Source organism: Eucalyptus grandis, chromosome 7 (assembly GCF_016545825.1).
Source record: "Eucalyptus grandis isolate ANBG69807.140 chromosome 7, ASM1654582v1, whole genome shotgun sequence".
NCBI classification, from domain to species: domain Eukaryota; kingdom Viridiplantae; phylum Streptophyta; class Magnoliopsida; order Myrtales; family Myrtaceae; genus Eucalyptus; species Eucalyptus grandis.
The window spans coordinates 11,012,841-11,029,800 of NC_052618.1; the positions used below are offsets into that span (position 1 = coordinate 11,012,841).

At 40.4% G+C, this 16,960-nt stretch overlaps 1 protein-coding gene and 1 pseudogene across 1 annotated transcript; one reads left to right on the top strand and one right to left on the bottom strand.

Annotated features, from left to right (window-relative positions):
* Nucleotides 1–282: 282 nt before the first annotated feature.
* LOC120295837 (heat shock protein 90-1-like) lies at nucleotides 283–1,679 on the bottom strand. The gene is made up of 3 exons (XM_039317432.1): nucleotides 1,580–1,679; nucleotides 758–879; nucleotides 283–573 (listed from the first exon to the last, which is right to left on the bottom strand). Exons 1-3 carry the CDS (start codon nucleotides 1,677–1,679, stop codon nucleotides 283–285), a joined length of 513 nt encoding a protein of 170 aa, XP_039173366.1.
* Nucleotides 1,680–3,167: 1,488 nt separating this feature from the next.
* On the top strand, nucleotides 3,168–11,183 carry LOC120296333 (annotated as a pseudogene).
* The last annotated feature ends 5,777 nt before the right edge of the window (nucleotides 11,184–16,960 follow it).

Here is a 16,960-nt window from a genome sequence, read left to right on the forward strand (position 1 = left end):
TCACAAGGTGGAAGATAGGTAAACATCAACAGATAGAGCTTCGCCTGTATTATATCACTTCTCCAAATCCAAAAGATACATCTTGATTTATGACACTTACAGTAAATATTCTCTTCACCGACTTGTCATTCTTATCAGCCTCAGCTCTCTTCCTTAACTCCTCCATGATTCCATTGTCGAGATTAATCTCCATAGTCCTCTTGCTAGACATGTAGGAGCTCATGCAATTGTCCCTGAGGGCCTTAGCCTTCGCGATTCTTCTTACGTTTCCGTCCCTTACTCTCAAGTCACCAGGCAGGAAGGCGAGACCACAATTCTGTCAGAGACGACAAGCTTTTCCACCTTGTCCCCAAGAATGTCCTTAATGGTCCTGCACAAGTTCTTAAAGGACTTCTTTTTCTTCTCCTTTTCGGTCTTGTCATCAAGTTTCAGTCCCTCCTTCGTGAATGAGACTAGCTTCTTCCCATCATATTCCTTCAATTGTCCCATAGCATATTCATAAACGGGGTAACTGATGAATTCGAAATGCTTCTTCACAAGGTTCTTGATTTTTCTCTTCTCCAAGTACTCCAACTGTCAACAAAAAGCCAAACATCAACAACTATACTCAGTGACCAGTTGAGTCCACTAAGTTTGTAAATTCAACACCTACACTAGACTCTGCTAGAAGCACACAAATGCTGCATAATTCAATTGGAGATTGGAAAGTATCCTACCTCATCCTCCCTGAGGGGCAGTGTGACTTTCGTTCCTCTGCCAAGTTGCTCTCCACTGACGTCCCTTGTGACAGTGAAGGAACGTCTAACCAGCGATTCCCAGATGTATGTTGGTCGTCATTGTGCTTCATGGTCACAACAACTTTCTCAGCCACGAGGTAAGCTGAGTAAAATCCAACACCACATTATCCAATCATGCTAACATCAGCATCGTTTTGCAATGATTCCATGAATTCCTTGGTCCCAGACCCTGTGATCTCAGGTTATTCACAAGATTTGCTTAAAACAAAGAGCCAAAGCACTAGTTGACAGCTATACACCAAGTCAAACGTTCGTTCAAGGGCTTGAAGACGAAGGAGACAACTGGGTCTCGTTCGATGACTGGATATTAAGGACTCCCATTATAACTGACTAATTCTTCCCTAAGTCAATGCAAGTGATTCAAAACAATAGTAAAATTGACGAATCTACAAGTTGTTGACTTTTAACATGACTTTTTCCCAATCTTTTAACCTTCAAACTCGTTTCACACCAGGTGTCCCATTCACTAAGCTAGCTCAATGCGATGCAGGGCACGGATACAATCATGGACAGGCACTCGCAAATAAACAGAAGGAAGCAGAGAGACGTACATGAGCTCAGTTGCAGATTAGTTCGCACAGCAACTCCTTCTTGTTGAAGAAAGTGTTGCTAATCAAGCTTAGGGGATAGTGATCTCCGGCTGGAACGCGAAGGTCTTTGCTTCGGCCATCTGCCACATCCTTGAAGACTGAGAAAGGCTGGTGAGGGTCTCGTGCGCGAAGGTTTCGAGGAGGTTGAAGGAGAGCCAGTTGCACTTCAGTGACCTTATCCCTGGAAGCTACCTGGAGAAATCTGACAGTGAATCCGACGCCGGTCAAGAAGCATCTGAAGAGATCCGGCGGTGATGGTGAACCAAGTCGGGTGTAAGGCGTCGAAGGTCATGGGTGATCTCCGAAGGTAACGAAGAAGATGGGAAGAAAAGAAGAAGACAAAATAATGTTGTTTTCCTGAATTTTAGGGATTACATTTTCCATTCGTATATTTTTTAAATGTTAAAAATACCATGTTCCGATTGACGGAAAAATCACATTTGGCCAGCTGGCAATGTGAGGTCTTTATTTGAGACAAACGTGGTCATTCTAAGTCTTTATTTGACGTAAGATTTACTCTCTTTTGAAAAAATGATTTTGCTTTAGATCTTTATTCGGAACTTTCCGTAAATAAAACTATTTGCAATGCATTGGAAATGTTGCTATGATTCTTTAAATTGCTCAATGATGGGCTATGAAGCATTGACACTTGGTGAGAGCTTTTGTGTCATGTTGACATTCCGTCATGTGTCCGACACTCGACATTCGATCAACACTTGTTGAAAAATAAGATACCTAGTCAACTATTCTAACATTTTTCGATGCTTGAGTCCAGAATTCCAACATGTAAGTTTGGAATTTTGACTTGTAATTTCAACAAGCGCAGGGTCCATTCTAAAATTTTTGGGATCAAAATGTATATATGTAAAAAAATAGAAAATAATAAAGAGGGAAAAAAAAAAATCCAATTTTCTCTTCTCTTTCAAGTCTCATTTCCGTGACACATAATTCACCCTCCAAATTTTTTTTTGTCTTCTTTTTTGACTTTCTTTGACAAGCAAATCCAGAATGTGGAGTGCTTTTTTATTTTTATTTTTATTTTTAAGTTTTAAGGATTATTAGAATGGAATTGAATTTGTCAAATTGAAATATTGATTGGTATTAACAAATAGTGGATTCATATTTTTAGTGTAAATTCATTTTAGATTCATTTTATTATTATTTAGGATCAAATTAATTTAATTAAAATATAAAAATATATATTTAATATACGTGTTTCAATATATCAATTTTTTTTTTCTTTTTGAAAATTATGTGTTAACATATCATGTCGTATTGTGTTGCATTATGCAACACCTATTCTGACTTTTTTTAAGTTTAGTTAAATGGGTTGGATATAAGTTGGGTTGGGTATGGGTCAGAAAACTTACATTAAACATAAATGGGTCATAAATAGGTTAATGAGTCCATTTGGGTCGGACCATTAATGACCCGACCCAAACCCGACCTGACCTGACCCGACCCATTATGCAACACCTATTACTTTTGGGAAATGAGGCTTGACCAATTAACGACCCATTTAACTAGAAATGGGCCCATAAATGGGTCAATGACCCATTTAACACTTCTAGTTGCATATCACGTGTGGATTTCATATGCCGCCTAAATGATGGGCCGCAAATAGAAAAATGCTCAACTCAGTCAAGACAGGATCTGAACCTTTTTAAACTTCTGTCTCTCTCTGCGTAAGCTTTCCCTATTTCGCACTCGCACAGTGTGACTGGATCAGTAGGTCCATTTTCAAGTGAGTGTAACAGGACATTGACCAATGAAAGAAGAAGTCAATCTCGCCCGCGGGACATCGCTGTCGACCTTGCTTGCTGCCGTAGGACTCCTTCGCCATGTTTTCTTCTATAGAAGCTTCATAGAAGAAAATCAGATACATCCTCCCTGTCCTGCAGAAGAGAAGCTTTGCACAGCCTTTGCAAGTCCCTTTCGTTTACCTCTCTGACCCTTTTTGGTTTGCACAGCGCATGGCAGGGATTCGCGCAAAATGGGGAACAGAAGCTCCAAGGTCGTCGATGGTGACTCCTCCTCCTCCTCCAAGCGCATCGATCCTCGCCCTCGTAGAAATTGGCTTAGACTTCTGTTTTGCGCTTTAAATTGGAGAATAAAGAAGGCTGGGGAAGGAATCAGGAGATTGAGGCCTTTTTCCCGGCCGCCGGTTAAGGTGCAGCCTGTTGCGGACAATTCCAGGCGGGATTTGTTCAACTCATTCGGTCCTCAAGCATGTCTCGGAGGAGACGAGGATTCTCCTGTTCGCCATGTTGAAGATCAGGGGTCTGATGATCAGAATGATGTGGCGAACGCTTCAGAACCAGACCACAATGTTTCTCCCAACGGAAGTTTCAGACGAGGGATCACCTCATGGAAAAAGCGCAAGCTGTTGGGAAGTGGGTCGTGTGGAGCTGTGTATGAAGCAATGGCGGAGTAAGATTCCTTCGCTTTTTTTTTTCTATTTGGAGTTTCCATGGCACTTGAGTGCTGCATTCTGTGGTTAGAATTAGGAACACTCGGGCTAATCATACATGGAATTAGAGTTCCAGCATGATTGGTATGGAAATTATTGAAAACCATGATTATCAAACAGATTGATGAAGTAAAGATCTAATATTCCAAAAATTGTGTATTTTTAGCTGTTCTTCGTTGTATTTCTGCAGCTTTACTAGCTTGAATAGTGTGCAATTCTTTCTCTGTGCGATAAATCAGTGTGTACAGGAAACATGCTTTAGAAACTGTTAGTTGATTCTGAATGCAAATGCTGATAGCTAAGCAACTATTTTAGTGATATTGATGAAAACAATTCTTTTCCTTTTCTTTTATTCTTTATAGCATCTGGGGTGCAAGAATTATCTTAACTATGTCTTATCAAAGCATCCTTCGCCAAAGAATTTGCATTTAGGTTTCATTTGTGTCATGGAAAATGAATGATTTGAAAAATATTTTCTTAAAGATAATTACTTGATCTCTTGAATTAATTAGTCAATATAAAAATATTTTCATTACCAACAACAATTTATATTTAAATATTTTTGTAGACAATGAAAATATTTTCATTCTTTCATTTTCGTAAGTGATAAATCATTTTTAAGAAGATGTTTTCAAATTATTTATTTTCCACGAAACAATCACACTTTTATATTTATTTATTTTCCATGAAACAATCACAACTCTTATATTTTCATCTTTATCTCACGATTCTCTGTTTCCACAGTGATGGATTCTTTTCGCTGTAAAGGAGGTTTCTTTGTTAGATCAAGGAAGCCGAGGAGAAAGAGCCAATTGCAGCTTGAGCAGGTAACTCCTTGTTTCTTTCTGTCTCTGGTTGACTGGTCCTTAGGCATGACTAATAGACTCGCCTCTTTCTAATAACTATCAAGGTAATGTATATAGCAAAATTATTGAGAAGACTGCCATATATGCAACCATAAATCTGGTGTGAGTTAAATAGATTTTCTTTTGACTCTTTCTTTCTAGTGATACTCTGCTTTCTTTTCAGGAAATTTCTCTTTTAAGTCAGTTTGAACATGAGAGCATAGTTCAATATCTCGGCACAGACAAGGTGCGTCCTTATTAAGTTGCATTCTGCTCTATATTTCACTTTGGCATCGATTATGATATCACTGGAATTGAGGAAAATATTTAGGGGAACGTGGCCGCGGTTGCAGCCACAAGATAGTGGTAGCATCTTCATCACTGCATGTATTTGCGGCAATTATCCTGGGTCTAAGATCACAACAGCTGGGGCTTTTTAGCAGTAACGGCCACTCATGACAGAGACATATATTAGGTCCCCCTCCTTCCACAAGAAAAGTTTGTGATGAATTGACTCCTACCAAAATAGTAAATGAGTAAAGGAAATATGTGGAGTAGATATCAGTTTATGGAGTCTCTCTCGCAATGAAAAAGTAAATTTTTTCCGTCCCTTCTAAAGAGAGCCTGTCTTAAAACCCTTGTTTTATAGCTGTAAATGATTTTACAAATTAGTTTTCTTGCAAACTGAAGATTCAGGTCAAACTCTCAGGACTAATAAAAAGGAATCTGAGGCTTAGACAAATGGCTGCCCCCTCAAATAAAACGTAAAGTGGGGGAAAAGACAAGAAAATGAAGTGATTTAATTCTTTGCGTATCCTCTAATTGACCATCAATGGTCCCCGTGACTAATGTGCCAACGGTTTCTCCCTCAGTCAATAATGGATTTCCTCTCCATCTTTTCTAATTCAGTGTATCTTTTAGTTCCACTCTGTTGGGAGTGCACAAGAAGCTTGATACTTTCTTCCGAGGAGATCGCGGAGCCCAAGTCCGAGCCCGTTAATATATCTAGTTAGACCTACCTTCACTTAAAAAGCTTAAGCCAATGAGTTATGGGCCAACTTGGATATATTAATTGTTCTACACTACACTGATTCTCCGATGTGGGATTTTTTTAACACAACTCATTCACACGTGCATCCTAACGCATTCAATGGTATGTAGCATCATGTAGTTCTTAACCTTTACAAGTAGAGAAAACTAAAAATGGAATTGATCAGTGTTCAAGTGAGGGAAGTAGTTCCTATCTTAGTGGCTTAAGTGTTCAAGTAACTCTCGGTTATTTTTCTCTAAACATAGTTTGGCAAGAAGCATCAGATTCTAAGAAAGTGCCATAACATAACTTATTTTTGGAGATGGAACATGCAAAAGATTGTTGCTGTCAAACAAAATTTGGTTTGCTACACCTACAATCCACCGCATTGCTTGGTGGCAATGAGGGATTAATGGAATAGGACCTATCCTTCTTCTGCCAGTGCACTATGCAACTGTTTTTGTTGGCACTACTGCAACACGAAATGTGGTGAACACTTATATTGTGTTGTACAAGGAAACCAACAAAAGAAGACGTTGGTCCCATGCATTCTTGCCTTACTTTTTCTTTTCAAGTTCTCAAAATTGCTTTTATATTGTCATCTGATTTGAACTTTTACTAAACTAATGCCGATTGGGCAGATTCTGACTCAATACTGATCTGTTATTGAGGAGGTCCTCGAAACCAAAGTGCACTTCAGGAAGCGCAGTAATTTCTTGTCCCTGTTCGTCATGGCCTTGTCTAGGGGTCTCTTGCCTTCATACACGTGATTGCTGTAGGAAGTGTTGTCATGTTTTAATGATTAGATAGCCGCTATAAGAGGCTTATACATCGAGCATCATTAGGATCAGCAAAATGTAAACATTACTGAATGTTTTTTTTAGCTATCTGGTATGGTTGTCTATGTATCTGGTTAAAATATCTTATATTGTTTGTTTATGGGGTTTTGATGGGCCTTATATACATATAGCCTTCCTCCACTTAATAGCCTAATCTTTTAGGTTCTGACATATGTTAGGAATTAGTTTCTACGCAATTTATTTTCGTGCTTTGTTCCCTTTTCATCAATTCGATGTGCCATTGTTTGTTAGGTTTACTCATGAGAGAGGGTATTAAAGTATTCCACATGCTTGTCTATGTGGTTTCAATGTGCCCTATGTACTTTTAGTCTTCCTCTACTTAATAGCTTAATTTTTTTAGTTGGATATTCTAACATATATATTTTCTTTACTCTCTTCCAGGATGGTAAGAAGCTTTACGTATTCCTTGAGCTCATGAGCAAAGGTTCACTTGCAACCCTTTATCGCAAACGCAAGTTGAAAGATTCCCAAGTCTCCGCATTCACTAGGCAAATTCTAAATGGTTTGAAGTACCTTCATGACCAGAAAGTGGTACACAGGTATAAGAAAGATGCTTGACTTTGCATTAGCAGTTTTGACTAATTGAAATAGTGATTTGCACTTATCATCCCTGATGGAAGTTTGATTTTGGTAAGGAAAGAGATCCTACCCAAACAAAGAGCACACTGAAATTTATATAATTTGTTTCATGGCACACTCCCTCGGTGCCTTTTGATGATACTTCTTTTCCTTATCCAAATACTTTTCTGGATCTAAGGGAGCTGTCAAATCTTTAAATAAAAAATGAAGTGTTATGAGAAGTAGCTTTCTCGTGATAATCAGCAAACAGCAAAGTACACTATGAGCCTTTACAGCAATGTTTAGCATAGACAAGATTATTTACTATCTGAATGCTTCAAGTCGTTTATATATTTTACCCAAAATTATGCTGTTTTCTCATGCTTCCAGTTCATTCTGTAGGGATATTAAATGTGCTAACATATTGGTAAATGCGAGTGGATCTGTGAAACTTGCAGACTTTGGACTGGCAAAGGCATGTCTCATCGTTTAAAGTGAACTCTCTCTATCTCTCTCTCTCCCTCTCTCTCTACAAAGACACATGCACAAAGCACACAGAAGAGCAATAAAAGGTGATGTACAAATGCATACGTGTGCAGGAATATGCATGGGCATTGAAATTGTGCAGCACACATACAAATGGATGAGTGCATGACAAACACACGTGTTGACATGTGTTGTCCTTTACTTTTCCAAAATGACATATCAACATTCTGTGTTCATTCATACAGGCCACCGAAACGAATGCTGCTAAAACATTCGTAGGAAGTTGGTTTTGGATGGCACCTGAGGTTTGCACCCTCCGCTGCCATTTTTTTAATGTAATATCATTAAGCTGTAGTAGGCAGATATCTTTTCCATTTTTTGTCTTCCTTGGTTGTAACTGCAGGTCGTCAATCCAAAGGGAAGAAGCTCTCAGTCGGACAGATGCTATGGGTTGGAAGTTGATATTTGGAGCCTAGGGTGCACTGTGTTAGAGATGTTAACACGTCAGCGTCCATATCCTAAATTAAATACAGTATGTAATTGGGTAACCTTCTTTTTATGTTTCATCTCTTCGAGATCTGTGGAATGCCAGGATTACTATCTAGTCTCAACTTTTTTGTTACTGCTACTTATTATCTGAGTTAAAGCTAACTTGACTGCATATTTTGATGAGTCTGTTAGGCCGGCATTCTGAGAAAATAAAATGAGTAAGAGTACTGTGTAGAAAGAGAGAGGACAGAATGATTGACATTTATCAAGAGTATGGTCATGTGAAGGGATATGCAAAGTATTTATGGCCAACAGTTGGTTTAGATCCCAGAGCAAATGGTTATCTAACATGGTGTCAAAACTCAGTTGAATATTTAAATCTTAACTCTCTTTTCAGGTAATTTGGCATTGTTGTCTAATGCTTTTAATTACCAGTATAAGTGTACATTGAGTGTATGGTGGCATGCATTAAGATAATTGCATATTGTATATATGTAAATAGTACTTCCCCATTAGATGTGGCGTACACATATAACCCCATCATTCAGTCTCAAGAATCTCTTTGTCTTCTCCTTCACTGTCACATGGTACTTGAGCAACCAAGATAGATTGAAATTCTGATATCGTCATTACCATCTCTGCTCCAGTCCTGAGAGCAGCACTGACATTGATTGCTTCGTGTTAGTCACTGCATCCTTTATTGTGTGGTTGTCCTATGATCTGTCACTTGCCATTATCACTTTTGGTGTTTCCCTCATTGCCTTTGAGTATTGATCCTCCGCTGCTCTTGTCTGAATCAATTGTTGACCTGGATGGCTGTCCTCTCTGCTAGAGTTAGCAACTTCTCGATTTGGTTGGTTACTTTTGAATACAATGACAATTTTCATGTCCTATGTCAAGTTGGCAAATTCTCCATACATGTAGTAAGTTTCCATCAACTATGGTAATTACTGGCTCTAGTCAATAAATGATCCACTGATGTTATCCCTTGTTAGGCCATGACAGCCTAGAAACGCCCTTGTTGACAGAATGACTGCTGCTGAAGTTTGGATTGCTTTGGTATTGTGAGTGAACTGTGAAGTTTGTACTGCTTTTGTTATTTATCTTAGGATTTTATACAAGAGGGGAGTGAACATGTAACTAACGCCCTTCTTTTACTTTTTTTGTTAAATTTAGGACACTTAGGAATTTTGAGCAAAAAGAGTAAACACTTATGTTACATTGGGAATAGTTGGAAGACATTTGCATTGTTGGTCCTTGTAACTGTTACATATCATCCATGTCTCCCACTCTGCAACAACTGGGATTCCAGAATGATCATGACATATGATTGCTTGAAGCATGATGTGCTTAGATTTGCCTACAGATCTTATTGATTTATCCAGCTGTTAGGATTTAATATTAACCCTAGCCTCTGCTACATTTTCATTCTTATCATGGCAGGCGCAAGCATTGTGCAGAATTGGCAAGGGTAAACGTCCTCATGTTCCCCAATCTTTATCAAGCGATGCTCAAGACTTCATCCTTACATGCTTGCAGAAAAATCCGAAGGATCGGCCTTCCGCAGCGCAGTTGCTAGACCATCCCTTTGTGAGGTAGCCACCTACTACTTCTGGTTTTGCTTCACCTGTCTTCAACGACTGATAGTCATAATATTCTGCTGGGCCATCCCTTTTCAAATCATTGCTCTGAATGTAATATAATACTTTCCGTTTGCTACTTTGTCATTGCATTGCTAGTGGGAGTACTCTTCTTTTGGGCTAGTGAAAAGATACCTTCATCGACTTGCTTCATTTCTTCTGTTTACTTCAAAATTTTTTAAATTGGAGCAAACATTCCATGTATTTAGAGTGTCTATGGTCCGTTTCCCAATTCCCTTACAAACATGTCACGTTCTACAGTTTTCACCATAAGCTTTAATTATTCCCCAGATCGTCCTGAAGCTTTGAATCGAGTGAGTTGTCCATAGCGGTTAATTGATACACCATAGTTTAATCGACCTTTCCATAGGGGAGTGGTGTACGCAATTGATCGTCACGCTGAGAAAACAACCATAGCTGCAGTTGTCTCTTAGAATATATTAGAATATAGGAATATCAACATGGAAGTTTACAGCGGCAACGACAATTTGAGAAACGAAAGTGGATCTATGCGCTTTGTACTTCCTGCAATTGTTGAATTTCCTTGCAAAGTTGACTCATGTCCTAAGAGCTTTTATTGGACCCAGGACAGAAGCCCCAGACTGCTTCAGGGACCAACTTAATTGAATGGCCTGGTCTTCTTTCGTGGGTTGGCGTCTTGTGGAAGAGTCCTGTCCCCTAAAACAAAAGGTCTCGTGTTGTAAAGCATTGGGATGGGCATGATGGTTATTAGGTAATACTCATGTTGTGTATGACTTTTCTTAGCCACCTTTATGGTGTCAAAATTTCTTCATTTTGATTCCTCCTTCGATGTTTGGATTGCCAAGTGAGTCCTTCCGGCTAACCGAAGTGGGATGGTGTAAATATCTAGCTTTCTCCAGTGTTTGTGTGATCTAGCCAAAATGCAAGGGGGTCATCATAGTTTCTCCTACATAAATTGTTGGTAGTGCACTTGAAATGCAGCTGCAATTCTTTGAACTATTCAATGGTCGGCGCCATGTTGATGACCTGCAAACACTCCCAAGGCATCGCTAAGCTTATAATGTGATACTTTTCTTGCCAGGTAACATCTCTTGGGCTTTGAGGGGCATCTATTATATTGGAGTGTCTCAAAAGATCGGTGGGCCTTGCGAATGGTCTTGGGGCTGTAACTGGTTATCTGGTTGTTCATCTGAGAAATGTAAATAGCACGTCATGTTGTATATTTTTCCGTTAGAAAGGAAAGAAGGAAACAGATATGTTGATGACAACGCAGGTTTTAAAGCTTAGATCGGTGAGTGCAACTTCTAGAGGATAAGCAATCAATCAAGAATTGCTATCCTTTGGATCCGTGATGGAACGAGCATTTGCTTCGTTTTTGCTTGTTTGAAACTTTGATATTAGGCCATGTTGGGTAAATTCAAGTGTTTTTATTGACAGAATGTCGCTTTAAAATGAGTGCTTGCATCAAAGGATGAAAATTTTGTACTGACATTAATAATGTCATCAATGCGAGGAGCAAAGACTAATTTTACAATGTGGTAGGGAATGTTCTTGGGAACCTCGTGGTGCTTCCCAAGTCCTTCCATACCTTTTTTTTTTCGTTTCTTCATTCTCGTGAATTTCGCAAACACCAAAATGAAGAAATAATTATGCCTCGCCAAAAGAAAAAGGCTCAACTTAATCATAACCTGACCCTAATTACACTTCTCTCTCTAACGCTTGCATTACCATCCGCTACTGCCTCTCTGTGACCCTCGCCTCGCGATTACGTCACCTCACTTGAACATTTCCAGTAAACTATTTTTTTGGTAAAGTTAAGAAAGAGTCATTTCCAGTATTTCACCGTCAAATATTGCAATAAATCGACCTAGCAGAGTTTTGACTGGATTGATAAATTCATTTCAAATTGAGCGCAAGAAGACATCAACTAATAAACGAGACTAGATGACACACCGTTTGTTTCAAGTACAAAATGGCATGTCAACTAGTTGGACGAAATCGTGTTTTACCCAGATCATACAGAGACCGGTCAGGTGAGAAGCAAAAGCAGTAAGACAGGCAGTAGCTTGAGCAGAAAACAAAAGAGACCGAGGAAGCTAGGATTTACGATCGTATTGCCTAACTTGTTTTCGACAACTCGCATGCTTCCCTTCATCAAGCTTGTTTGCACAAACAAGGAGGAGACTCCGTACTCTGGCCGAAATAGCATCTGCAGTCTCTGAGAGATGGGTCTTCATCCCCCATACCTTGATACGGTGAAGCTGAGCAAGGACCATGGTTTGGAGGTAGAGATGGTAGTGGATCCAGCAAAACTGCCGGCAAAGGAGAGGAACAGGAGGGAGCTAAAGAGAGGGGGGTTTGAGACCCTGGTGAGGGAGCTCAGGCAGTGAAATCTGGATATCACGAGAAATTATGCCGGACAAATGAGATTTTTGAAGATTTCTCATCCTATTTTGGATTGTACTCGTGGTGGGATTATCTATGGATGTTTGGAGGATTTCTAATCTGATCTTGTCCTATCCTATTCCAATACAGATCCAAATCCGGATGACCAAGCCTTTGTGCTTCTACGCCATATCGACAAGCCAAAAGAGCTCGAAAGTGCACTTCTGGGATTTATACTTCGCATTTTTTGATGGCTTCCTTCTGCTGCTTCATTTTAAGATGTCTGCGAAGAAAACCAAAGTCGTGAAAAACGAATCTTGCTCCCTCTGCGGGAAGAATAATCTTTAAACCCGAAGAAGAAGAAGATGAATCGGTCACGTTCCGAAAGGAGGGATCCTACTAATTAAGATCGTGTGGCCTGACTCAAATTCTGTCTACCTACGTCCCGAAAGATGTCGGGTTCAAAAGATTTCACCGCCTCCCTGAACTCAATCCGAGAGGAGTTTGTTTGGCTGTTGATTTCTAGTAACTTTTTTGTCTAGTATCGGTTGCGTTCGGTCTTGTCCCGCTACCTCAGGTGGGATTTGTTGATTGCACATTTTCTTTTTATCATGATCGTTTTCCTGCTTTCATGATTCTTGGTTGAAAGCTTAATTCGTCAACTTTTTGATCAAGATAGAGTTATAGTTTGGTTTCTTAGCTCATTTTGAAATTATTTGCATTTTCAGTGGAGAAGATGATGAATGCAGCAAAATCCAGAAGCGTACTGATGAAGTTGTCGTCCCTTCTGATAGCTTGGCACGCGCTCCCGAGGGTAGTAACTTTACCTGCCCATGATCCACTCATTCGATTTGCATGACATTGCAAACATGGACTTCGGTTCCCATGCGGTGTTTCCCAATCTTGTGGTCGCCATGATCTTATTCTTTTTCTTTGCTGCCAAGATATTGATTCATAAAATTGTGCAGATCCAGCGGCGACCAAGAGTCTTTGATGTGTTGAACACCCCTTATACCAACCATTCAGAAACGAGGCATTATGTTGTTGTGTTGAACACCCTTCTGCCAATAATTTAGACCAAGCCACCAAGGCTCTTTGTTGTTTTGAACACCTCCTCTGCCAACAATTTAGACCCAAGCCACCATGTTGACTTGTTGTGTGACATCCCAGATTTTCAGTCCTGTTTTCTACTGAATAAATCAGGCATTTCATTGACGTGCCTATAGTGCTTTTCTCTGAGATGGCCACTTATGAGATAACTAGACTATTTGAGGAAACCATTAAGGAATTTTAAGGCAATAGACTTGAGAATTCGATCAGGAATCGGCTTTTCGACCGTGCTCATCTTTAGAGGTCATTACGGCACAATATAAAATCTATTTGAGATCAGAGATAGATCGATTCGACTGAGATGTGTGGTCGATCGTGGGTGACGCCACTAAATTGGGAAATTCTCATCAACCGACACTAATTTGATTTCTTGTCGTTTTGGTACCTGTGTTCGTATTTGAATCCTTGAGAGTTTCACGACAACCGAGAGTCACCAATGTGTTGAGTGGGTTCATAGTGGTTCGAAGAAAATCGACCACGAGTCATTTACCTAAAAAGTTCTGAAAACTACTTGGTAGCTTAGGTTACGCTAAAAACGCATCGAAGTGAAATTAACCACCAATTTGAGTCCGATTTCTGTCATGTCACAATAAATTTTAGGACTGTGACTTAGTCTCGAGAAGATTTTCGACAGCGAGACTTTTTGGGAAAAGTCGGTTTAGGACCGTTTTTATTCGGAAGATGTCGGGGATTGTTTTTATTTCAAAATTTGGATGCAAGTGGGATATATTAGTGAGGAAAAATAATAATTTGACCGAGGATTTGACGGTTGACTTTTCAGAGGCCGGATTGAATTGTTTCAAGAAGGATTGAAGTCCAAATCGTGCCATTTCCCTTCCAAATTCGTAGCACCCCATTGGACCCAACATTTGGACCCCTTAAAGCTTCTAGAAGAGGGTAAAATGGTCTAGAATTTGTAGGTGGAGGACAGCTCACATGGTGGGCCATGTGAGAGAGACCAAAGAGAGAGAAAGAATCGGTTCCCCCTCTCTTTCTTCTTTTCCCTCTCTCTCTCTCTCCCGTCACTTGTCTCTCTCTCCACCATCCCCTTTTGTTGTGCGACACCCTTGCAAGCCAAAGACCAACGAGCGCAGATCCTCTCGCCACCGTCGTCGCTCACCGAAGCTGGAGTTGCCGCCGCCGCGTTTGTCACGGCCAGGTGCCTCATCGCTCGTCCTCCGCCTCCCTCTCTCCCCCTGTTGTTCAACCGTCTCCACTCCTTCTTTGGTGTGCCTTGAAGGCTTCGAATCCCAGTAGCAAACTAGAGAAGCTCCGTCTGAAGTCGCACGCCGCTATTGCCGCGCGTCTCCGCTCCCCTTAGCCGTCGTCCCTGCTCGTCCTCGCTTCCAGGTGGCTGTTCGGCCAGCTCAGGCCACGGTTCAGCCACCTCCGGCCACCGTTCAGGTCCCGCCTAGGTCCGGTTCGACCCCTCAACCTTCCCCGGCCCATCCTCGCCTCAACCCGAGCTTGTCTCCTCCTTTTTCCAGCCAAGATCAGTAGCTTGCCGAGTGGGTATCACAGCTTGGTTTTGGCTAGTTTTGGCCGGCTTCCCGACCCCGGATGCTTGACCCACTTTGAGGAAAGTTGTTTCCCACGTCGTTTCCGTCAATTTGATTTGACCCGCTCGTTAATTGGGTGAGTTTAGCTCACTAATCTCTTCTTAGTTTGCTAATGATGCTTAATGGTTGATTATATTTAATTAATGGCAATTATGTGGTTAGATAGGTTTAGAATAATTTAATTAGTGACTTAATGATACATGTTAAGTGATTGATTAGTGTAATTAGCAAGTAGAGACGTAGTTCTATTTATTGAATGCATCTCGGGATTCTTCTCGACCCGTCTTGGGCTTCAATTAAGCATTACGGGCCTAAATTAGATTTTTAGTATTTATTTATTAATTTTCGAAATTAATTAATTATTTTCCGAAAATTAGGCTGGGATAGTCGACGACCGAAATTTTATGCTGATTGTCGTGGTGAAGTTCGTTTATTTATTTGAGCTCTACATTGTGTTGAATTGAATTATTTGTGATATTTCAAGAATTTATTCTAAATTGAATGGAAATTGAGTGATTGATTGGTAGATGGCTGAGTATAATTATTTAGCGCCAATAATGTTTTGATGGGCTAAAGTAGAGAAAATTGTAAGAGTGAAATGGGAATACTCTTGGCTAAAACCAATCAGGTACGATGTTATGGATCTACGTGGTTCGGCGATTAAAGATATCACTAGCGAAAACGGCGCCTTAAAGAATGCACGTACTGGTCTAGTACATACATCATTATGGACATACGTGGTTCGGTGATTACGGATATCACTGGCGAAAACGGCGCCTTAAAGAACGCACGTAATTGTCTTTTACATATGTCACCTTGGCGAAAACGATGCTTGAGAGCATTAATGTAGCTTTGTGACTAAGTATACTATTGGAGGTTATATAGTGTGAGTGAAAATGACCATTTAAAGATGAAATAATGTATGATGGGTGTGTGATAGTGTGGAATAGGGCATGGAAACCACCAAATTTGGAATTGGTTGTGTTCACTGAACGGTAATTTAGTATTACCACCAAAGTATGGTTGTGTCCACTGGACCATAATCTACCACCAAATTTAGAATCGGTTGTACCCGCTGAGCCGTAATTCAGCATTACTGCCAAAGTTTTAGTAGGCCGTGCTCGCTGAGCCATAATTCAGCGTTGGGGTTGAGTATTTGAGTGGACCGCGTAGGCCGTGCTCACTGAGTCGTAATTCAGCATTGAATTTGAGTAATTGAGATGAGCCGACTAAGAAAGGGGTCGAGATGATATGTAATCGACTAAGTCAATTGATGGATGATTCGATCTGAGTGTGGATTTAATGTGATTCAATGATTTGATTTGATGTTGTGAATTGATTGATTGAATGGAAATGACCTCGTGATGGTCCGATTGACATGTAATCGACTAGGTCGATTGATCGAGATATCGATATGTGATTGCTTGGGTGCTTATTGAACTGTGCTGATATGCAGGTGGAATCTGAGGCCAAGGTAAGTCCTCTGAGCCGTGTGTGCATAGGTAGCCCGGATAGCGTATTAGTTTACTAATCGGGTATTAAGGGGTAAAACTTGCTGAGACGTAGTCTCATCCCGGTTGTGGGACAACATTTCAGGTCCTTAGGTGTAGTAGACCTGAATTTTGAAGATCTCAGAAGTCTGGTGTAGTCCGCTGAAGGCTCCAGTTGGAGTGTGGAGGATGATGAAGAGGAGGACGAGGACCCGTAGTTTGTAGAACCCCCACCCCTGCTTGCAGGCCTTGATTCTAAACTTGTCTAAGTTGAATCTGACTTGGTAGCCTACTTTATATATATGTGCACTGGTTTACAATGTATATAAGTGTGGTTGTTTTGGAAAGTTTGGAATTTAGTCCTACTTTCCTATCCCATTGTTTTATTGTCTGAGGATTATTTTATATGCTTCCGCATGTGTATTAAAAAGAAAGGGTCGGTGATGCGTCCTGGGACGTCGCTCTTAATCGACCAGGTGAGGGATGGGTATGCGTTCGAGGATCAAGGCGTGACATCCCGTTTAAGTGGTATCTGAGCATGGGTGTTAGTTAGAGTGATAAGGTGCGATGAGTCATGGGATAGTTAGTAGGAATAGCCTGCATTTCATGCTGGTGCATGTCTATGATAGTTAATTGGTAGAATTGTTTGTCGGTGTGGATCACTCGAAT